The following is a 24,390-nucleotide window of genomic DNA, read 5'->3' as shown; positions in this document are numbered from 1 at the left end:
CCATCACTATGGATACAGAATCAATACAAAGTCTTTGAGCCAATCAGCTGTGATCACTTCCAGGGCTGGATATAGAGTGTAAGGAGCGGCGCACCACGTCTCAGCATTAGTAGTTCCCGTGGTCTCCCGCACAGCGTCTCTGATCACAGCACTCCGCAGTAGCCACTACATGTGAGCTGCGGGGTTCTGCTTCCTGCAGGGAGGATGACGGCTGATCGGGGGGGATGACGGCTGATCGGGGGGGATGACGGCTGATCGGGGGGGATGACGGCTGATCGGGGGGGATGACGGCTGATCGGGGGGGATGACGGCTGATCGGGGGGGATGACGGCTGATCAGGGGGGGATGAAGGCTGATCGGGGGGGATGACGGCTGATCAGGGGGGGATGAAGGCTGATCGGGGGGGATGACGGCTGATCAGGGGGGGATGACGGCTGATCGGGGGGGATGACGGCTGATCAGGGGGGATGACGGCTGATCAGGGGGGATGACGGCTGATCAGGGGGGATGACGGCTGATCAGGGGGGATGACGGCTGATCAGGGGGGATGACGGCTGATCGGGGGGGGTGACGGCTGATCAGGGGGGATGACGGCTGATCAGGGGGGATGACGGCTGATCAGGGGGGATGACGGCTGATCGGGGGGGGTGACGGCTGATCAGGGGGGATGACGGCTGATCAGGGGGGATGACGGCTGATCAGGGGGGGATGACGGCTGATCAGGGGGGGATGACGGCTGATCAGGGGGGGATGACGGCTGATCAGGGGGGGATGACGGCTGATCAGGGGGGATGACGGCTGATCAGGGGGGATGACGGCTGATCAGAGGGGGATGCCGGCTGATCAGAGGGGGATGCCGGCTGATCAGGGGGGATGACGGCTGATCAGGGGGGATGACGGGGGTCGGACCCAAACAATTTTATATTGATGACCTATCTTAAGGACTAGAATCCTAATGACTACAACAATTCTGGGTTATATGTTACTTGTACGGTTAGTAAAATGAGTTACCCCTGTAATTTAATGATAGAATTTTCCTGTTGAAGAATATAATAGAATGCACTCACCTCTCCTCCTTGGTCATGCTCATATTGACAACGTAATGCTAAACAAAAGAACATATACACAGAATTAAAGAGATGTGCAGTACAACTTAATTATATCAATACAAATCATCATCATACCTTGGACAGAGGCAGATCAATGTCAATCTCCTGCCCTATAGGAAGTGAGGACATCGGGACAGATCCTTTACCTAAAAATAACGTCCGTTTATCAAGTTCTGGTCCCAGGTCATTCTTTAAAAGGAGGAAAAAAAAAAAAGATTATGTAACTTGGATATATGGAGTTAGCAGTTGTGGTTACAATGGAAAGCCTAACATGTCGCCTACTCCTGAAATGCTGCTATACTGCTGTATAAGACTGACGGTGTATCGCCCAAGATCCTGACGGCAATGCAGACCACCGCATACAAGGATTTTGACAAGGTTATATGGTAACGGGGAAAAACAACGCCTTTGCCTTTTGTGGTAATTTTAATTTTCAGAGACTTTTGAGTTTTCACTGGCTATACGTCATAATCATCAACATTAACAGAAATAAACACGTGAAATACATCCCTCTGTGTGTAATGACTCTATATAATACACACGTAAAATACATCCCTCTGTGTGTAATGACTCTATATAATAACACGTGAAATACATCCCTCTGTGTGTAATGACTATATAATATATAATAAACACGTGAAATAGATCCCTCTGTGTGTAATGACTCTATATAATATATAATAAACACGTAAAATACATCCCTCTGTGTGTAATGACTCTATAGGATATATAATAAACACGTGAAATAGATCCTTCTGTGTGTAATGACTCTATATAATACACACGTAAAATACATCCCTCTGTGTGTAATGACTCTATAGAATATATAATAAACATGTGAAATAGATCCCTCTGTGTGTAATGACTCTATAGGATATATAATAAACACGTGAAATAGATCCCTCTGTGTGTAATGACTCTATAGAATATATAATACACACGTGAAATAGATCCCTCTGTGTGTAATGACTATATAATATATAAAAAACACGTAAAATACATCCCTCTGTGTGTAATGACTCTATAGAATATATTGGAATAGATCCTTCTGTGTGTAATGACTATATAATCTATATATATATAATTGCCTTATTCTGTCTGTCTGTCTGTCTTGCTCCAAAATTGTGTCCTTACGGTGACAAACAGCGGATTGGCCGCTCGCCTCGCCTCGGCTCCGCCCCCCGCACGGATTGGCCGTTCGCCTCGCCTCGGCTCCGCCCCCCCGCACAGATTGGCCACTCGACCAGGCTCCGCCCCCCACACAGATTGGCCTCTCGCCCCGGCCCCCTGCACGTATTGGCAACTCGGCCCCGCCCCCCTCACGCATTCCCCGAACCGATACAGACAGAGACCCGACTCCCAGGTGAGAACAGACAGACACACACACACACACACACACACACATCAGATCGCATCCACATACTCACAACATCCCGTGATATCGCTTGCTTCTCGGCGGCGATACTCTGCGTGCAGTGACCTTCTAGGACCTGCCGGAGGATCACATGGCCGGAAGCATGTGGTATCTCCGGATGTTGTGATTGTGTTAGCGCGTATGTGCGATATCTTCAGTGTGTGTGTGTGAGTGTATGCGATCGGATGTGTGTGAGTGTGTTCTGATGTGTGAGTGTGAGTGTGTGTATGCGATCGGATCTGTGAGTGTCGGCAGAGGAGCACGGCGTGGGACCGCCAACCGGTGGGCACAGGGAGAAGTGGGGTGTGTGTGTGAGTGTATGCGATCAGATGTGTGCGATGGGGAGTGCGCAGCATGGGGGATGGAGCACGATGGGGAGTGCGCAGCATGGGTGATGGAGCACGTTTGGGAGTGCGCAGCATGGGGGATGGAGCACGATGGGAAGTGCGCAGCATGGGGGACGGAGCACGATGGGAAGTGCGCAGCATGGGGGACGGAGCACGATGGGGAGTGCGCAGCATGGGGGACGGAGCACGATGGGGAGTGCGCAGCATGGGGGACGGAGCACGATGGGGAGTGCGCAGCATGGGGGACGAAGCACGATGGGGAGTGCGCAGCATGGGGGACGAAGCACGTTTGGGAGTACGCAGCATGGGGGATGGAGCACGATGGGAACTGCGCAGCATGGCGGATGGAGCACGATGGGGAGTGCGCAGCATGGGGGATGGAGCACGATGGGGAGTGCGCAGCATGGGTGATGGAGCACGTTTGGGAGTGCGCAGCATGGGGGATGGAGCACGATGGGAAGTGCGCAGCATGGGGGACGGAGCACGATGGGGAGTGCGCAGCATGGGGGACGAAGCACGATGGGGAGTGCGCAGCATGGGGGACGAAGCACGATGGGGAGTGCGCAGCATGGGGGACGGAGCACGATGGGGAGTGCGCAGCATGGTGGATGGAGCACGATGGGGAGTGCGCAGCATGGGGGATGGAGCACGTTTGGGAGTACGCAGCATGGGGGATGGAGCACGATGGGAACTGCGCAGCATGGCGGATGGAGCACGATGGGGAGTGCGCAGCATGGGGGATGGAGCACGATGGGGAGTGCACGCAGCATGGGGGAGGGAGTGCGCAGCATGGGGGAGGGAGTGCGCAGCATGGGGAGTGCGCGCAGCATGGGGGATGGAGCACGATGGGGAGTGCGCGCAGCATGGGGGATGGAGCACGATGGGGAGTGCGCACAGCATGGGGGATGGAGCACGATGGGGAGTGCACGCAGCATGGGGGATGGAGCACGATGGGGAGTGCGCAGCATGGGGGATGGAGCACGATGGGGAGTGCGCAGCATGGGGGATGGAGCACGATGGGGAGTGCGCAGCATGGGGGATGGAGCACGATGGGGAGTGCGCAGCATGGGGGATGGAGCACGATGGGGAGTGCGCAGCATGGGGGATGGAGCACGATGGGGAGTGCGCAGCATGGGGGATGGAGCACGATGGGGAGTGCGCAGCATGGGGGATGGAGCACGATGGGGAGTGCGCAGCATGGGGGATGGAGCACGATGGGGAGTGCGCAGCATGGGGGATGGAGCACGATGGGGAGTGGGGATGGAGCACGATGGGGGGTGTGCAGCATGGGGGATGGAGCACGATGGGGGGTGCGCAGCATGGGGGATGGAGCACTATGGGGAGTGCGCAGCATGGGGGATGGAGCACGATGGGGGTGCGCAGCATGGGGGATGGAGCACGATGGGGGGTGCGCAGCATGGCGGATGGAGCACGATGGGGGGTGCGCAGCATGGCGGATGGAGCACGATGAGGAGTGGGGATGGAGCACGATCGGGGGTGCACACCTCCCCCACATGCACTGCACAAAACACCACATACACACTGGGAACCACAAACACTGCCCTACACAGACACCCACACACACAGACAACGCCGCACACACACATTACCCAACACACAAACACCGCGGCATACATAAATATACGCACATACCGCACAACACACACATTGCACAAAACATACCTCACCCCAAAACACACCACACACACACACCCCACACCCACACAAACCGCACAACACACACACACACAACGCTACAGACACACAGCGCTCCACAAATAACGCAACACACGCAAAACACAAACACCGCTCTCACCCCCCGCCACACCCAGACAACACCCAGAACATGTACAGCGCCCTACACAAACGCTTGGCAACTACACACAACAACATCTATATATATATAACAAAAATCATACATTAACTACACAATACGTAAATTCTAGAATACCCGATGTGTAGAATCGGGCCACCTTCTAGTATATAATAAACACGTAAAATACATCCCTCTGTGTGTAATGACTCTATATAATATATAGGAATAGATCCTTCTGTGTGTAATGACTATATAATATATAGGAATAGATCCCTCTGTGTGTAATGACTCTATATAATATATAGGAATAGATCCCTCTGTGTGTAATGACTCTATATAATATATAGGAATAGATCCCTCTGTGTGTAATGACTCTATATAATATATAGGAATAGATCCCTCTGTGTGTAATGACTCTATATAATATATAGGAATAGATCCCTCTGTGTGTAATGACTCTATATAATATATAGGAATAGATCCCTCTGTGTGTAATGACTCTATATAATATATAGGAATAGATCCCTCTGTGTGTAATGACTCTATATAATATATAGGAATAGATCCCTCTGTGTGTAATGACTCTATATAATATATAGGAATAGATCCCTCTGTGTGTAATGACTCTATATAAAATATATAGGAATAGATCCCTCTGTGTGTAATGACTTTATATAATATATAGGAATAGATCCCTCTGTGTGTAATGACTCTATATAATATACGCGTTTCCCTTTTTGTATGGAATTACTGAAATAAATAATTTTTTTTATCATATTCTAATTTATCGATATGCACTTGTAAATGTGTGATCACTGGAAACAAAGCGCTGTACTCTACAATGGTCCTTAAAGGGTTACCATAAGTTAGAGCGGCGTTTTGTAATAACATACCTGTGCTACTTTCAGCGTCTTTAATAGACAGACGTCCAGATGTGGACTCATTTCTTTATCCGCATGGAAAACAAATCTGCCGTCTGCTTCCGTCTGGGATTGCTTCATTGGAGCACTGATCTGCTTCTCGTAAGACCCGGGCACGGCCAGCTTCAGTATATAGTCCCCTGGAGAATTACAAATGATCAGATTTAGGTTGCATTACCCCCCACATTCTCCCACTTTACCACAATCCTATGGTTTTAGAGAAAAAAAAAAAAAAGATGAATTCAGAGAAATTGTCAGATAAAGACATTACAACAGCGGGACTTAGTATTACGGAACATGGCTTGTCCTATCCTTTTTATTTCAGCGCTATGTAAAAATTAGTGGCAGCACTCCATAGGTTAATATTAGAGAAAGTGACGTTTAGGGCCATGTCTAGAGCTTTCTGAAGTGAGGTACAAGTGCAAAGAAGTGGATTTCTATAGTGTTTTGCCTCCAACAGAATACAAGCCGCTGGCTATACGGCATTCACACGGCTTATACATCACGTATTTATCAGCGCATAATAAAGTGCATCCCGTGTGTGCATATCCACACATCTACATGTCAGCACCATTATCGCCGTCTCAATAGCGCTACTACTCACGTCATAACGTGTAAGTGTGCGAGGGGGAGAGTGTGTTAGGCTACTTTCACACATCCGGTTTTAGCAGTGCGGCTCAATCCGGCTGTGCAAGCTATGCAACGGATGCGGCGAAAACACCGCATCCTTTGCATAAGTTTTTACATGCGGCCCGTCCGGTTTTTTCCGCATCGCGCCGCATCCGGCGTCCATAGACATGCATTGAAAAATGTGCCGCAGCGGCCGGATGCGGCGCGATGCGTTTTTTTTGCCGGAGCAAAAAACGTTGCAGGCAACGTTTCATCCGGCCGCGGCATCGGCTAAATCTGCCGCATGCGGCAAAAACCGGACCGACCGCAAGCCCATGCGGCACAATACGGCACTAATGTAAGTCTATGCAAAAAAAACCGCAACCGGCGGCAAAAAAAATGGTTGCGGTTTTTCTGCAGAGTGCCGTATTGTGCCGCAGAGCAAATACCGGATGTGTGAAAGTAGCCTTAATCATAACCTTAAATGAATGTTACCCGCTCCATTATATACTCCCCCTCCATCTGGAGCAATCAAATGAGAGCGAGAACATATGTGCCAGCAGAAAATGCTGAATATACAAAGGGGAAAATTAAAAGGGGTTATCCGGCTTATTTTGACTTTTTTTTATTATTTCCCTATTGGGCTACATTGGGGCAGGTAAGTAGATAGAGAGCACTTACCTGCCCTGCTGTCAGCCCCTCTCCCCCGGCTCAGAGGGGTCATGTGACCGCTCCTGACGCGATTTTGCTGCTTCTGGTCATTTCATGTCAACATGGGCAGGACCATGTTGACATGCAAATCTGGGAACAGCATGTTGCCGCCCTACTGGGCGGTTACAGTGCGTGAGTCCCCACCCCCTTCCCTGCACCCTCCCACACATTCCCCCGCACCCCATACTCTCCCCGCAACCTTCCCCACCACTGCTGTGGGACCCGTGAGCTAAGGGGAGGGGCCTGCCTGCGGCTGCCGCAGTGTCACCGCCAGCACGGGCCCCCTGCTCAGGATCGCACATTCAAATGTATCAGCAGCATCTGTGATGCCGATACATTTGAAATTTGAAAGCACTGAGGAGAGGGAGCGCAGAGCTGCTTCTCATCACTGTCCCGCTGACTGTTTCTGACAGTTCAGGACAGCGGTGACGTCACTACTGTGCTGATATGTCCAGAGCAGATAGCGGACGAACGTGCAGGAGCGGCGGGGACCGAGGAGGGGTAAGTAAGTATTCCCTACATGTGTTCTCTATGGGAGGGGGGGTCGGTGCAGAACGATGCTGGGGGGGTCGGTACAGAGCGCTGTGTGTGTGTGTGTGGGGGGGAGGGAGGGGGGTTTGCAGAGCCCGATGTGTGTGTGGTGTGCAGAGCCCGATGTGTGTGTGGTGTGCAGAGCCCGATGTGTGTGTGGGGTGCAGAGCCCGATGTGGTTTGGGGTGCAGAGCCCGATGTAGGGCTGTTATTTCCAATGCTGTAGTGATAACAGGTCAGGTGCTGGGGCAGAATATACTGACAGGTAATGTGTGTGTGCAGGGGGCGGACAAAGGGCGAGGCTGGACACTGGGGAGGGGCTGGACACTGGGGTGGGCGGTGCCAGCTCTGACTGAGGTTTTGCACAGGAAGTGGTCAGATTGCTGGAGCTGAATGTAAACAGAGAGCTGCAGAGAATAAAGGTATAATTCAAGAGGAACAAAAGTTAGAAAACAAAAAATAACAATGTAGGGTGATTAATATGACAATACAGCACAGATTAGGTTAACTAAAATTTTTGAGTTTGTCGGACAACTCCTTTAATTGAATAAGTCTCAAATGAGCTTCCAGTCAATTTTGATGGATTGGGAACATTACAATAAGAGCATTATATGTGGTTTCAACAACAGATTTTAGTTTTAAAGTATTTGTGTTCTGTTTATTACTCGTCTTCACTTTCCCCTTTGTATATTCAGCATTTTTTGCTGGCACATATGTTCTCGCTCTCATTTGATTGCTCCAGATGGAGGGGGAGTATATAATGGAGCGGGTAACATTCATTAACGTTATGATTAAGGGCGTGAAGCCAGAAATGCGTTAACGTCCTCTGTGCACTGTCTGAATATGCACAAATAAATCCCCGTTAGTACTCGGCTGGATCAACTCTTCTGTTTATTTGCTGTGCGGCCAGGGCAGGGCCAATGTCAGAGACTGAGGAACGGTGAGGTCAGGTGGAGGTGAGCTCTTGTGCTGCACCACTGGTAGGGCGTGTTCACACACACACACACACACACGCGCACACACACACACGCGCACACACACACACACGCACACACACACACACACACACACGCACACACACACACACGCACACACGCACACACGCACACACACACGCACACACACACACACACACACACACGCACGCACGCACACACGCACGCACACACGCACGCACACACGCACGCACACACACGCACACGCGCACGCACACGCACACACACAGGGGGGCAGTGACATCCACACATCCAAACACGCACACACATACATATACACACACACATTATACACACACACACACACACACCTGCTTTCCAGAGGGATTACCAGGTATTAGGCGACTGTTTATACAGTCCCTTGGTTAGGCAAAGGTTGGTGAGAAGGGGGTATAAATCACCATTACAGGTGGCGCAGCACAGGGGTGTCTGCCTTTGGCCTTGTAAATATATTATTCTATTCTGTTTCTTTCATAAAGTAAAGCAATGATTTATCTATGCAGCTGCCTAGAGTCGCTTTCCTGGTGCGTGGTTTTGCTGTATACTGGGGAGCCCACCCTGCACACGACTTACATTTTGGCGTAGTTAGCAGGATCTGCAACGACTCCGAGATCATGGCCTGAAGATCAAGCCGAAAAAATGACAATTGTTCCAAAGACGAATAGAATATCTAGGGCAAGTGGTGACGTCTGATGGGGTGCAACCAGCTGTGAGTAAAGTGGAGGGGGAGAGAGGGGGAGAGGGAGAGGGAGAAAAAAACCCCCAAAAAACCCTACGGATCCGGATCGTGCACCCCGAATCCCGGGTACTGGTCGGACTCGGACCGGGCTCTCAAACCGTGCGGATCCGGATTTTGCGGATCCAGGTCCGCTCAACACTAGTTCTGGCCATTCCAAGTCAAAGAGCATTTTTTTTTAAATAAACAGAATAATAACATTATTTTTCTTCCAGGTTTGGGCATTATATCCATATGTCAACAGACTTAACACATCTTTCTGAACTTAAATGAACCAATGAATATAAAAAAAAGTTTGTTTAAAAGAACTTAAGTCCTCTGTGGTTGATACCTTTTAATGGTAACGGAAAAGCTGGTGATAATAGCGGCTCCAGACTACTCAGGTCTGTCCATCAGGCCGGTATAACACAAAATCTCAAGAGACCTGAGGAGTCTGGAGCTGCTATTATTACCATCTTTTCAGTTAGCCATTACAAGGTATCAACCACTGAGGACTTCACTTCTTTTAAACAATTTTTTTATCTCTACTGGCTAACACGGTACACAGATATATTTTTACTTGTATCCCAATGAATATAAAAATCCAAATAAAAATGTAATCAAAGGATCTCTCTTTGAAGCCACACATCCAAGCCCTCTTCACCTCCTGCCGCCTTCAACTCGAAAATATTTCCCGGATCCGTACATTCCTTTCCCAAGAAGCTGCAAAAACCCTAGTGCATGTCCTTATTATCTCCCGCCTGGATTATTGCAACCTCCTGCTCTGTGGTCTCCCTTCTAACAGTCTCGCACCCCTAAAATCTATTCTAAACTATGCTGCCCGGCTAATCCACCTCTCCCCTCACTATTCCCCGACCTCTCCTCTCTGCCAATCCCTTCACTGGCTTCCCATTGCCCAATGACTCCCGTTAAAAACCCTAACCATGACCTACAAAGCCATCCACAACCTGTCTCCTCCCTACATCTCTGACCTAGTCTCCCGGTACTTACCTGCACGTAACCTTCGATCCTCACAAGATCTACTCTCTCTCATCTCCTCTTCCCACCATCGCATCCAAGAATTCTCCCGTGCCTCCCCCATACTCTGGAATGCTCTGCCTCAACACATCAGACTCTTGCCTACCTTGACAAGCTTCAAAAGGAACCTGAAGACCCACCTCTTCTGACAAACCTATAACCAACCTGCCTTAACCCTCAGTCTGATACAGCGCCGCACAATCAGCTCTACCCTCACTTACTGTATCCTCACCCATCCCTTGTAGACTGTGAGCCCTCGCGGGCAGGGTCCTCTCTCCTCCTGTAGAATGTGAGCCCTCGCGGGCAGGGACCTCTCTCCTCCTGTAGACTGTGAGCCCTCGCGGGCAGGGTCCTCTCTCCTCCTGTAGACTATGAGCCCTCACGGGCAGGGACCTCTCTCCTCCTGTAGACTGTGAGCCCTCGCGGGCAGGGTCCTCTCTCCTCCTGTAGACTGTGAGCCCTCGCGGGCAGGGACCTCCGTCCTCCTGTACCAGTCTGTGCCTTGTACTGTTTATGATTATTGTACTTGTCCCTATTATGTACACCCTTTTCACCTGTAAAGCGCCATGGAATTGATGGCACTATAATAATAAATAATAATCATAAGGCTATGTGCGCACTTACCGGATTTTGCCGTGGGTTTTCCGCGGATTTGCTGCATGTTTCGCTGCAGAAAATGTTCATAACATCTCTGCAGTGAATCACCAGCAAATCCTATGGAGAAAAAAAATCCTGTGCGCACTGGGCGGAATTTGACAGCTGCATGTTTTGCTGCGGGAATCCCGCAGCAAAAACAAGTGCATGTCACTTCTTTTCCGCACATCGCTGCGGGATTTCACTCCATTGACTCCAATGTTATCATGAAATCCCGCAGGGAATAACGCAGGCAGCAAATTCTGTGCGGTTCACTGCGTTTTCCTGCGTTATTCCCTGCGGTATTTCGCGGTTTACCTCCGGTAATGTACATCACTTGCTTGCGGTTTTGCAGGGAAGTGATGTCATTACAGAAAGAGGAAGCGGAGCAGAGAGTAAACACAAACACATCACACACACAGACACAGAACACATCACAGACATAGAACACAGACACATAGAACACACATAGAAAGAAAACGGAAATATAGAAAACAAAGAACGTGGGCTCCACTGCATATTTACCTTCCAGCCGAGGTAAGCACACAGCAGCGGCGCGGTATTCTCAGGCTGGGGAGGGAGAGGGGCAGGGTTAATGTCCCCCGCCTCACTCCCCCTCCCACAGCCAAGAATATCAGCCGCAGCTGCCCCGGCACTGTCGCATGCATTATGCGGCAATACCGGCGTGTCCCCGGCTCTTCTTGCCGCCGTGTAGCAGTGGCAGCAAGGTAATACAAGGGGTTAATGGTGGTGGGGGACCACCGCCATTAACTCCAGGCTTGATCATGGCAGCGTCTATGTGACAGCTGACATGATCAACCCGTAAGTAAAGTGAAAAAAACACAGACACCGAAAAATCCTTTATTTTAAATAAAACAAACAAGCCTCGTTCACCCTTTTATTAACCCCTCCCGCAAAAAAGCTCCGGCGTAATCCACCGCTCCGGCGTAATCCACAGGTCCTGCGCTGCTTTCATCCAGCCGCGACTGTCACAGACACAGCGCTGAATGAAAGCAGCAGACAGCAGAGGTAATTACCGGTCATTTCCCACGGCCGGTAATGTGAACTCACTGCCGACCGTGGGAAATGCAGCGATCTGTCATCTATCTATCTATCCCTCTGTCTGTCTATCCCTCTATCTATTCTTCTGTCTATCTACTATCTCAGAATTAATTTTTTTTTTTTTTTTTCCTTCAATGTGCTTTATTGCATTGAATGCAATAAAGCACATCCCAACCCGCACGCGGCAAAACCGCGGCAATACCGCGAATAATACCGCGGTAAAACCGCAGCAAACCGCATGCGGTTTTCGGGTGCGGTTTCCCGCGGTTTTTTACCGCGGGTGCGGTAATCTTTGAGAGCATGCGGAATTTTCTCAAGAAAATTCCATTTCCCAGTGCGCACAAGGCCTAATTCTCAGAGCTATAACTTTTTTATATTTCCGCTGATGGAGCTGTGTGGCGGCTCGTTTTTTGCGGGACAAGATGTAGTTTTCAGTAATGCTATTTTTGCTTATGTTTAACTTTTTGCTTGTGTTTTATTCCACTTTTTTTTCTGGAGCATGATGAAAAAGCATTTTTTGGATTCATTGTTTAAAAATGGTCACTTAAGGGGTTAAATAGTGTGACAGGTCTATAGATAATGTCGGGTCGGATACGGCGATACCAAATACGTGTATTATACGTGTTTATTTTTGTTCTTATATAAATAAATGCATCTTTGAGTATAATTTATATTTTTTAACACCTTTTTTTTTACCTGGTCCCTATATGGGACTTTTACTCTTCTTAGTCTGATCACTGGTATAATGCATTGCCGTGCAGCAGCAGCATAGCAATGCATTATATAGGCAGCGTCAGGCTGCAGATGGCTTGTGAGAGCCTGCGGCAGCCTTGGTCTGACAGGCCACCGTACATGGCAGACCTGGAGGCAATCATGTGACCTCCAGCTGCCATGATAACACTTGGCTCCCTCGTGATGGTGTCACAGGAGAGCCGGGAGAGGTAAGAGAACCACTCACTGCTCCTCTCTAACTTCTATGTGCCACCACCGCTATTGATCGTGGCACATAGACGATTGTAAAGGGTCATCATCAGGACCTAATGCAATCAGATGCTGATGTGGTCTCCGGGCAGAACTACTGCACCGGAATCTCAGAGATGGCAGCACGCAGGAGGTCGCCATCCCCGCCTGACCGCCGACTGGAAAAATACGTAGGCCCTGCACAGAGCCCAGAAAATTTACAATGGGTGGTCCTGAAGCGGCTAAACGCCTACTGATCCGCTATATCAAGAAGATAGATCGTGTATTATAGTCTGTGACCGCACTTTCATGTGCACAGTACGATCTATAACATGATCGTCCTGTGCACATAGAATAGCATTGGTCTTGGCAGCGTGTGTTCAATGTGCTGCCAAGAAATATGGTATTTAAACGTCTGTCACCCCCCAAATGCCAATTAAACTGCACAAACAATTATTTAGGGAACGGAGCCCATATAAAAATCATGCCAATAGATACAGTGTAACCTAATAATAAAAAAATATTCTTTTATTTATTCTTTTTGCAAATGAGGGTGCATTGGTGACTTTTGGTGTGGCCTATGCCATAAAGAAACGTGGATTTTTTTTTTTAGCAAATGTTAAGTTAAACTGTATACACCTGGTATCATTTCTGTATGGGCTATATAGACCTGGTGTGATTTCTGTATGGGCTGTATACACCTGGTGTGATTTCTGTATGGGCTGTATACACCTGGTGTGATTTCTGTATGGGCTGTATACACCTGGTGTGATTTCTGTATGGGCTGTATACACCTGGTGTGATTTCTGTATGGGCTGTGTACACCTGGTGTGATTTCTGTATGGGCTGTATACACCTGGTGTGATTTCTGTATGGGCTGTATACACCTGGTATGATTTCTGTATGGGCTGTATACACCTGGTGTGATTTCTGTATGGGCTGTATACACCTGGAGTGATTTCTGTATGGGCTGTATACATCTGTTGTGATTTCTGTATGGGCTGTATACACCTGGTGTGATTTCTGTATGGGCTGTATACACCTGGTGTGATTTCTGTATGGGCTGTATACACCTGGTGTGATTTCTGTATGGGCTGTATACACCTGGAGTGATTTTTGTATGGGCTGTATACATCTGTTGTGATTTCTGTATGGGCTGTATACACCTGGTGTGATTTCTGTATGGGCTGTATACACCTGGTGTGATTTCTGTATGGGCTGTATACACCTGGTATGATTTCTGTATGGGCTGTATACACCTGGTGTGATTTCTGTATGGGCTGTATACACCTGGTGTGATTTCTGTATGGGCTGTATACACCTGGTGTGATTTCTGTATGGGCTGTATACACCTGGTGTGATTTCTGTATGGGCTGTATACACCTGGTATCATTTCTGTATGGGCTGTATACACCCAGTATGATTTCTGTATGGGCTGTATACACCTGGTGTGATTTCTGTATGGGCTGTATACACCCAGTATGATTTCTGTATGGGCTGTATACACCTGGTGTCATTTCTGTATGGGCTGTATACACCTGGTATGATTTCTGTATGGGCTGTATACACCTGGTGTGATTTCTGTATGGGCTGTATACACCTGGTATGATTTCTGTATGGGCTGTATACACCTGGTATGATTTCTGTATGGGCTGTATACACCTAGTATGATTTCTGTATGGGCTGTATACACATGGTATGATTTCTGTATGGGCTGTATACACCTGGTATGATTTCTGTATGGGCTGTATACACCTGGTATGATTTCTGTATAAGCTGTATACACCTGGTGTGATTTCTGTATGGGCTGTATACACCCGGTATGATTTCTGTATGGGCTGTATACACCTGGTGTGATTTCTGTATGGGCGGTATACACCTGGTATGATTTCTGTATGGGCGGTATACACCTGGTATGATTTCTGTATGGGCTATATACACCTGGAGTGATTTCTGTATGGGCTGTATACATCTGTTGTGATTTCTGTATGGGCTGTATACACCTGGTATGATTTCTGTATGGGCTGTATACACCTGGTGTGATTTCTGTATGGGCTGTATACACCTGGTGTGATTTCTGTATGGGCTGTATACACCTGGTGTGATTTCTGTATGGGCTGTATACACCTGGTGTGATTTCTGTATGGGCTGTATACACCTGGTATGATTTCTGTATGGGCTGTATACACCTGGAGTGATTTCTGTATGGGCTGTATACATCTGTTGTGATTTCTGTATGGGCTGTATACACCTGGTGTGATTTCTGTATGGGCTGTATACACCTGGTGTGATTTCTGTATGGGCTGTATACACCTGGTGTGATTTCTGTATGGGCTATATACACCTGGTATGATTTCTGTATGGGCTGTATACACCTGGTATGATTTCTGTATGGGCTGTATACACCTGGTGTGATTTCTGTATGGGCTGTATACACCTGGTGTGATTTCTGTATGGGCTGTATACACCCGGTATCATTTCTGTATGGGCTGTATACACCCAGTATGATTTCTGTATGGGCTGTATACACCTGGTGTCATTTCTGTATGGGCTGTATACACCTGGTATGATTTCTGTATGGGCTGTATACACCTGGTGTGATTTCTGTATGGGCTGTATACACCTGGTATGATTTCTGTATACACCTGGTGTGATTTCTGTATGGGCTGTATACACCTGGTATGATTTCTGTATGGGCTGTATACACCTGGTATGATTTCTGTATGGGCTGTATACACCTAGTATGATTTCTGTATGGGCTGTATACACATGGTATGATTTCTGTATGGGCTGTATACACCTGGTATGATTTCTGTATGGGCTGTATACACCTGGTATGATTTCTGTATAAGCTGTATACACCTGGTGTGATTTCTGTATGGGCTATATACACCTGGTATGATTTCTGTATGGGCTGTATACACCTGGTATGATTTCTGTATGGGCTGTATACACCTGGTATGATTTCTGTATGGGCTGTATACACCTGGTATGATTTCTGTATGGGCTGTATACACCCGGTATGATTTCTGTATGGGCAGTATACACCTGGTATGATTTCTGTATGGGCTGTATACACCTAGTATGATTTCTGTATGGGCTGTATACACATGGTATGATTTCTGTATGGGCTGTATACACCTGCTATGATTTCTGTATGGGCTGTATACACCTGGTATGATTTCTGTATGGGCTGTATACACCTGGTGTGATTTCTGTATGGGCTATATACACCTGGTATGATTTCTGTATGGGCTGTATACACCTGGTATGATTTCTGTATGGGCTGTATACACCTGGTATGATTTCTGTATGGGCTGTATACACCTGGTGTGATTTCTGTATGGGCGGTATACACCTGGTATGATTTCTGTATGGGCTATATACACCTGGTGTGATTTCTGTATGGGCTATATACACCTGGTATGATTTCTGTATGGGCTGTATACACTTGGTATGATTTCTGTATGGGCTATATACACCTGGTATGATTTCTGTATAAGCTGTATACACCTGGTGTGATTTCTGTATGGGCTATATACACCTGGTATGATTTCTGTATGGGCTGTATACACCTGGTATGATTTCTGTATGGGCTGTATACACCTGGTATGATTTCTGTATGGGCTGTATACACCTGGTGTGATTTCTGTATGGGCTGTATACACCTGGTATGATTTCTGTATGGGCTGTATACACCTGGTATGATTTCTGTATGGGCTGTATACACCTGGTATGATTTCTGTATGGGCTGTATACACCTGGTAAGATTTCTGTATAAGCTGTATACACCTGGTGTGATTTCTGTATGAGCTATATACACCTGGTATGATTTCTGTATGGGCTGTATACACCTGGTATGATTTCTGTATGGGCTGTATACACCTGGTATGATTTCTGTATGGGCTGTATACACCCGGTATGATTTCTGTATGGGCTGTATACACCTGGTATGATTTCTGTATGGGCTGTATACACCTGGTGTGATTTCTGTATGGGCTATATACACCTGGTATGATTTCTGTATGGGCTGTATACACCTGGTGTGATTTCTGTATGGGCGGTATACACCTGGTATGATTTCTGTATGGGCTATATACACCTGGTGTGATTTCTGTATGGGCTATATACACCTGGTATGATTTCTGTATGGGCTGTATACACCTGGTATGATTTCTGTATGGGCTGTATACACCTGGTATGATTTCTGTATGGGCTGTATACACTTGGTATGATTTCTGTATGGCCTGTATACACCTGGTGTGATTTCTGTATGGGCTGTATACACCTGGTATGATTTCTGTATGGGCTATATACACCTGGTGTGATTTCTGTATGGGCTATATACACCTGGTATGATTTCTGTATGGGCTATATACACCTGGTGTGATTTATGTATGGGCTATATACACCTGGTATGATTTCTGTATGGGCTGTATATACCTGGTATGATTTCTGTATGGGCTGTATACACCTGGTATGATTTTTGTGTACGATACATACCCTATTATGAATGTTTATGCAGTGAAATTGGCATTTTGGGGTGCAGATTTCACCACACGAACAAATGCACCTTAAAGAGGAACTAAATGTTTGAGAAATTATTTTATATGCTTTAGGGCCATTAATTTTGAGCAGATCTGAGGGGAACCCGGTCCAGAGTCCCCCACCAATAGCTAAAAAGATCTCTTAGAAAAGTGCAGTTGATTAGACAGGAGAGCGCACACACCGTAGAGCGAATGCAGGAGAAAGTCATAGTCCTGTCTCCTAAGCGTGCACTCGTAAGAAGTCTTTCAGCAAACTATGGAGGTATTGGGACACATTGCTGCATCAATCTGCTAAGAATTAAAGGACCTAAAAAAAAAAAAAAGTTCTCCCAAAAGTTAAAGGGGTGCACCTAAGGCAAAGTAATTTTCATTCTAACCTATCTATATAGTGCCAAAATCTAAACTATTTGGGTTCATGGAGAACTGGGCCGTCTTTTCAGTCGGCTACAGGCTCTACGGTAGGGACGGGCTGCACCTCAATGGGGAGGGTGCAGCGGTGCTGGGTGAAAAAATGGTTAGACGGATGGAAGAGCTTTAAAACTAGAATCTGGGGGAGGGAGGGTAGTGGAGCAAATAAGGGGATAGATAGAACAAATAGAGACAGTGAGACGGTAGGGGTCAATGAAGGATTGGGGGGGCTATGACATGCAAGGAATATAGGGAGGCTAGGAGTAATAAATGTGTCAATAGTATTAAATGTCTACTGGCAAATGCAAGAAGTCTTGCAAACAAAATGAATGAATTGGAGACTCTTATGTCAACCATGGATTATGATGTGGTGGGCATTACGGAAACCTGGCTGGATGAAAGCCATGACTGGGTGACAAACATACAGGGTTATAGTACATTTAGGAAGGACAGGAAAGACAAAAAAGGTGGTGGGGTGTGTATATTTATCAAATCTAACCTAAAACCTGTGTTAAATGATGACATTGGGGGGAACTGCAACAATGTAGAGTCAGTATGGGTAAATGTACATGGGGAGGGGTATAATGGAAAAATGCTAATTGGAGTTTGCTATAAGCCTCCTAACATACCTGAACAAATAGAGGGTGAAATGCTGGAACAAATTGAAAAGGCAGATAATAATAATAATCGAGTTCTTATTATGGGGGATTTCAACTATCCAGACATACAGTGGGACATAGAATCTTCTGGTTGTGCTAAAAGCTGTAAGTTCTTATCTACCATTCAAGACCATTTCCTCTCTCAGATGGTAGATGAACCGACGAGGGGAGATAATCTGCAGGATCTGGTCCTGTCAAATAGACCGGATACAATTTCAGATCTACAGGTCCGGGAGCACTTGGGCACCAGCGATCATAATATGGTAAGCTTCAACGTAATATTCAATAGAACATTTCAAAGGGGAAATGCTAAAACCTGGAATTTTAGGAAAGCTCATTTCAACAAATGTGTAGATTGGGACAAAGTCATGGTAACTGAGGATACCGAACATAAATGGGGAAAGTTTAAGGATATACTCCTAGAGTCCTGTAAAAAAATGTATACCCTTTGGTAATAAAATGTCCAGGAATAAAAAGAAGCCACTATGGATAAATAAGACTGTACAAAGTATAATAAAACAAAAACAAAGGGCGTTTAAAATCTTAAAGGCTGAGAATACAGAAATAGCATTGCAGGAGTATAAAGATATCAATAGGAAATATAAAAAAGAAATCAAACAAGAAAAACTAGCTAATGAAACAAAAATCGCCAATGACATTAATATAAATCCCAAAATCTTTTTATAAATACATCAATGTCAAAAGGAAAAAAAAAAAAGGATGGTATCGGCACAATTAAAGACTATAAAAGGATAATTATAGAGGATAAAGAAAAGGCTGAGGTATTAATCAGGCACTTTTTATCCACGTTCACCAAGGAACTGACTCTTCCAGAGATCATTCAACAAGGCAAAAATCAAAAAGTACACCCCCCCCTCGATATAATTTAACACAAGAAGAAGTACAACTGCGTCTCAGTAAATTAAACAATGACAAATCCTCCGGACCAGATGGCATTCATCCACGAATATTGAGGGAATTGACCTCAGTAATCGACAGGCCGCTGTATCTCATCTTCTTAGACTCGATTGTAACAGGGTTGGTGCCTCAGGATTGGAGGATTGCTGATGTGGTACCGATATTTAAGAAAGGTAAAAGGGTGGATCCAGACAACTACCATCTGGTAAGTCTGACATCAGTGATGTGCAAGGTTTTTAAGGGCATTTTCACCCCTTCACCCCTGGGCATTTTCCCATTTTTTTTCCTCTCCTTTCGAGAGCCGTACCTTTTTTATTTTTCCGTCAATCTTGAGATATAAGGGCTTGTTTTTTGGAGGATGAGCTGTACTTTTAAATTAAACCATAAGTTTTACCAAATAGTGTACTGGAAAACAGCAAAGACATTTCAAGTGTGAAAAAACTGCGCAAAAAAAGTGCGATTGTACAATAGTTTTTGGGATATGTTATTCACCATGTTCACTATATGGTAAAACTGATGTGTCCATGTGATGTCTCAGGTCAGTACGAGTTTGTAGACACCAAACATGTATAGGTTTACGGTCATCTAAGGGGTTAAAAAAAAATCACAAGTTTGTCCAAAAAAAGTGGCGCACTTTTTCCGACGTTTTCCGAAACCCGAAGTGTTCTCACTTTTCAAAATCTATGGCCAAGTGACTGCTTATTTTTTGCGTCTCGAGCTGACTTTTTTAATGGTACCACTGTTGCGCAGATGCTACGTTTTGATCATCTGTTTTTGCATTTTGCGCAAAATTTGCGGCGACCCAAAAAACGTAATTTTGGCATTTGAATTTTTTTTGCTGCAGCGCCATTTACTGATCAGATTAATTGATTTTATATTTTGATAGATCGGGCGTTTCTGAACGCGGCGATACCAAATGTGTGTATATTTTTAACTTTTTAATTTTCAATGATCCGAATGGGGGGGGGGTGATTTTGAACTTTAAGTTTTTCTTTTTAAAATTCTTTTTTTTTTTTTTTACTAGCCCCCTTAGGGAACTATAATGATCAGCAGTCTGATCGCTCTTCTATTTCTCCAGATCACAGCTACACAGCTGAGATCTGGAGACAAGCTGCTTTACTCTCACAATCGGCACTCTGCCGGCAGTGAGAGAAAGTGACTCATGATAGCTACAGGAGTCATCACATGACCCTGAGCTACCATGGCAACCACCCGGAAGTCACGTGATCATGTCATGTGACTTCCGATGGGGCTGGGTAAGTTATGCTTATGGCGGCTCGCTGATACATCTTGCTATCAGATTTTGACCACGAAGTGGAACGCGATCCCACTCGCGCCTGGCAGGCACACGTCAGCTGTTGAAATCAGCTGATATGTGCGCGGATCACTGCGGACTGCCCATAGCAGGTGACGGGGATTAACCTCACACGATCAATGACGTACCTAGTATGTCTTGTGTCGTGAAGGGGTTAAGAGATGACATGCAACGATATATTAGAGAGAATATTAGAATAATTGATAACCAGCATGGATTCATGAAAGATAAGTCGTGTCTAACCAACCTGTTGGGGCTCTATGAGGGGGTAAGTGCAAACCTGGATATTGGTAATGCAGCTGATGTCCTCCCTATACGGCTTCAATGTATAAGAAAAGACAGATTTTGATACTTTGTACATGTCTGAAGGCTAAAATGTTATACTAATATCTGATCTATTCAATACATGGGTCAGTCTGGCTCAAACAGTGGTCAGGTCTAGTTGTGATCATTGTCCGATTCATTAATATCTGTACAGATAGCTAATTTGGCCGGTACCTCTGCATTTGCCCTGAATAAAGACTCCATTAGCAGTCTTATCTAAATTTCTCCCTTGACAATTTATTTGGACTTTGCAAAGGCAATTGATACTGCACCACATAATAGCCTTATACTAAAGCTCCAGAAGCAAGGACTAGGGGAAACTATATGCAACTGGGTAAGGAATTGGCTAAAAGATAGGAAACAAAGAGTAGTCATAAATGGAACATTCTCTAAATGGGCCATAGTCAGCAGTGGGGGGCCGCAGGGATTTGTGCTGGGACCGATTCTTTTTACTCTCTTTATTAATGACCTTGTGGATGGGATTGATAGTACAGTGTCAGTCTTTGCTGACGACACCAAACTATGTAGGATATTAAAAACTGACCTTGATAGTACAATGTTACAAAAAAATCTGGATAAGATGTCAGAATGGGCAGATACTTGGCAAATGAGATTTAATGTTGATAAATGTAAAGTAATGCACCTAGGACTGAGTAATCCTATAACTGCGTATACATTAAATGGAAGTAAACTCGGGACTACAGAACAGGAGAAGGACTTGGGTATTCTCATTACAAATAAGCTGAGCAGCAGCACTCAATGTCAGGCAGCAGCTGCTAAAGCAAACAAGATTCTAGGGTGTATAAAAAGAGAGATTAGATCCCGTGATCCCAACGTATTGTTACCCCTCTATAAATCACTTGTAAGATCACATCTGGAATATGGGATCCAGTTTTGGGCTCCACATTTTAACAAGGACATTCAGAAGTTAGTCAGTTCAAAGGCGGCAACTAGACTACTACAAGGAATGGAGGCCTTCCATATGATGAGTAATGGAGGCTGCCCGTATGATGAGAGGAATGGAGGCTGCCCGTATGATGAGGAATGGAGGCCGCCCGTATGATGAGGGATGGAGGCCGCCCGTATGATGAGGGATGGAGGCCGCCCGTATGATGAGGGATGGAGGCCGCCCGTATGATGAGGGATGGAGGCCGCCCGTATGATGAGGGATGGAGGCCGCCCGTATGATGAGGAATGGAGGCTGCCCGTATGATGAGAGGGATGGAGGCCGCCCGTATGATGAGAGGGATGGAGGCCGCCCGTATGATGAGAGGTTGAAAAAGTTAGATATGTTTAGCTTAGAAAAAAGCCGTCTCAGAGGAGATCTCATTTATATGTATAAATACATGTGTGGTCAATATAAAGGACTGGCACATGACTTATTTCTTCCAAAGACAGTACTAAGGACCAAGGGGCACTCACTGCGAGTGGAAGAAAGGTGATTCCAGCAGCTAAATAGGAAAGGGTTCTTTACAGTTAGAGCAGTCAGACTGTGGAATGCGACCACAAGAGGTAGTGATGGCAGACACTATAACAGCTTTATATCAGGGCGGATGATTTCCTCAGTACACGACATTGTGGGTTATAAATCACTTAGTGACAGAATGTAGAGCTGGTGGAGGAGGGTGACTAGATGGAGCGGGGACTTTTTCAACCTAAGTAAATATGTAGCATATAACAGATATCTTTGTAAAACTCTTGTTTTTCGGCCTAATGTATAGAGGTTTAGTGGAATAAACAAATAAGCTGAGCAGCAGCACTCAATGTCAAGCAGCAGCTGCAAAAGCAAACAAGATTCTAGGGTGTATAAAAAGAGAGATAAGATCCCGTGATCCCAACGTATTGTTACCCCTCTATAAATCACTTGTAAGATCACATCTAGAATATGGGAACCAGTTTTGGGCTCCACATTTTATAAAGGACATTCAGAAGTTAGAGTCAGTTCAAAGGCGGGCAACTAGACTACTACAAGGAATGGAGGCCGCCCGTATGATGAGGAATGGAGGTCGCCCATATGATGAGTAATGGAGGCCGCCCATATGATGAGAGGTTGGAAAAGTTTAATTTTTTTATCTTTACTAAAAAATACGTCTCAGAGGAGATCTCATTTATATGTATAAATACATGTGTGGTCAATATAAAGGACTGACACATGACTTATTCCTTCCAAAGACAATACTAAGGAATATGGGACATTTACTGGGACAAGAAGAAAAAAAAAAAAGCGATTCCGGCAGCTAAATAGGAAAGGGTTCTTTACAGTTAGAGCAGTCAGACTGTGGAATACACTACCACAAGAGGTAGTAATGCAAGATACTATAACAGCTTTTAAAAAAGGGCTGGATGATGTCCTCAGTACACACAACATTGTCGATTATAAATGACTTAACCCATTCACCACCCAGCCTATTTTGACCTTACTGACCTTGCCATTCAAAACCCTAACCATGACCTACAAAGCCATCCACAACCTGTCTCCTCCTTACATTTGTGATAGTCTCCTGGTACCTACCTGCACGCAACTTCAGATCCTCCCAAGATCTCCTACTCACTTCCAATCTTATCTCCTTTTCCCACAATCACATACAAGACTTCTCCCGTGCCTCCCCCCCATATTTGAACTCTCTAACATATCAGACTCTCGCCTTCTGTGGAAACCTTTAAAAGGAACCTGGAGACTTACCTCTTCCTACATAAAACCTGCAGTAACCCTCCTTCCATTACACCAATGCATGACCAGCTCTACCCTCACCTACTGTATCCTCACCCGTGCCATGTAGACTGTGAGCCCTCGCGGGTAGGGTCCTCTCTCCTCCTGTAGACTGTGAGCCCTCGCGGGCAGGGTCCTCTCTCCTCCTGTAGACTGTGAGCCCTCGCAGGCAGGGTCCTCTCTCCTCCTGTAGACTGTGAGCCCTCGCAGGCAGGGTCCTCTCTCCTCCTGTAGACTGTGAGCCCTCGCGGGTAGGGTCCTCTCTCCTCCTGTAGACTGTGAGCCCTCGCGGGCAGGGACCTCTCTCCTCCTGTAGACTGTGAGCCCTCGCGGGCAGGGTCCTCTCTCCTCCTGTAGACTGTGAGCCCTCGCGGGCAGGGTCCTCTCTCCTCCTGTAGACTGTGAGCCCTTGCGGGCAGGGTCCTCTCTCCTCCTGTACCAGTCTGTGACTTGCATTGTGTATGATTATTGTACTTGTTTTTATATATACCCTTTTCACTTGTAAATCTCCATGGAATAAATGATGCTATAAAAATAATAATCAATAGTTTCACATAACCTAAAGTCAGTTATTTCTGCACCAACCAGAAGAAAATCAACGAGTAGAGATTTCTTTCATTGCTGAAGTTTGGCCAAATGGAATCTGGTA

At 46.2% G+C, this 24,390-nt stretch overlaps 1 protein-coding gene across 1 annotated transcript in view; it reads right to left on the bottom strand.

Annotated features, from left to right (window-relative positions):
• Positions 1-24,390, bottom strand: part of PLA2G4F (phospholipase A2 group IVF) — a 178,854-nt gene that overhangs the window by 73,244 nt on the left and 81,220 nt on the right. The window contains exons 8-10 of the mRNA XM_075330911.1: positions 5,580-5,746; positions 1,185-1,298; positions 1,068-1,105 (exon numbers count right to left, since the gene is read on the bottom strand). Coding sequence (XP_075187026.1) covers positions 1,068-1,105; positions 1,185-1,298; positions 5,580-5,746 — 319 coding nt within the window. The remainder of the gene's footprint in view (positions 1-1,067; positions 1,106-1,184; positions 1,299-5,579; positions 5,747-24,390) is intronic.

Source organism: Anomaloglossus baeobatrachus, chromosome 12 (assembly GCF_048569485.1).
Source record: "Anomaloglossus baeobatrachus isolate aAnoBae1 chromosome 12, aAnoBae1.hap1, whole genome shotgun sequence".
NCBI lineage: Eukaryota > Metazoa > Chordata > Amphibia > Anura > Aromobatidae > Anomaloglossus > Anomaloglossus baeobatrachus.
Note: the sequence above shows the minus strand (reverse complement) of the source record. Positions and strands in the feature narration are given on the sequence as shown.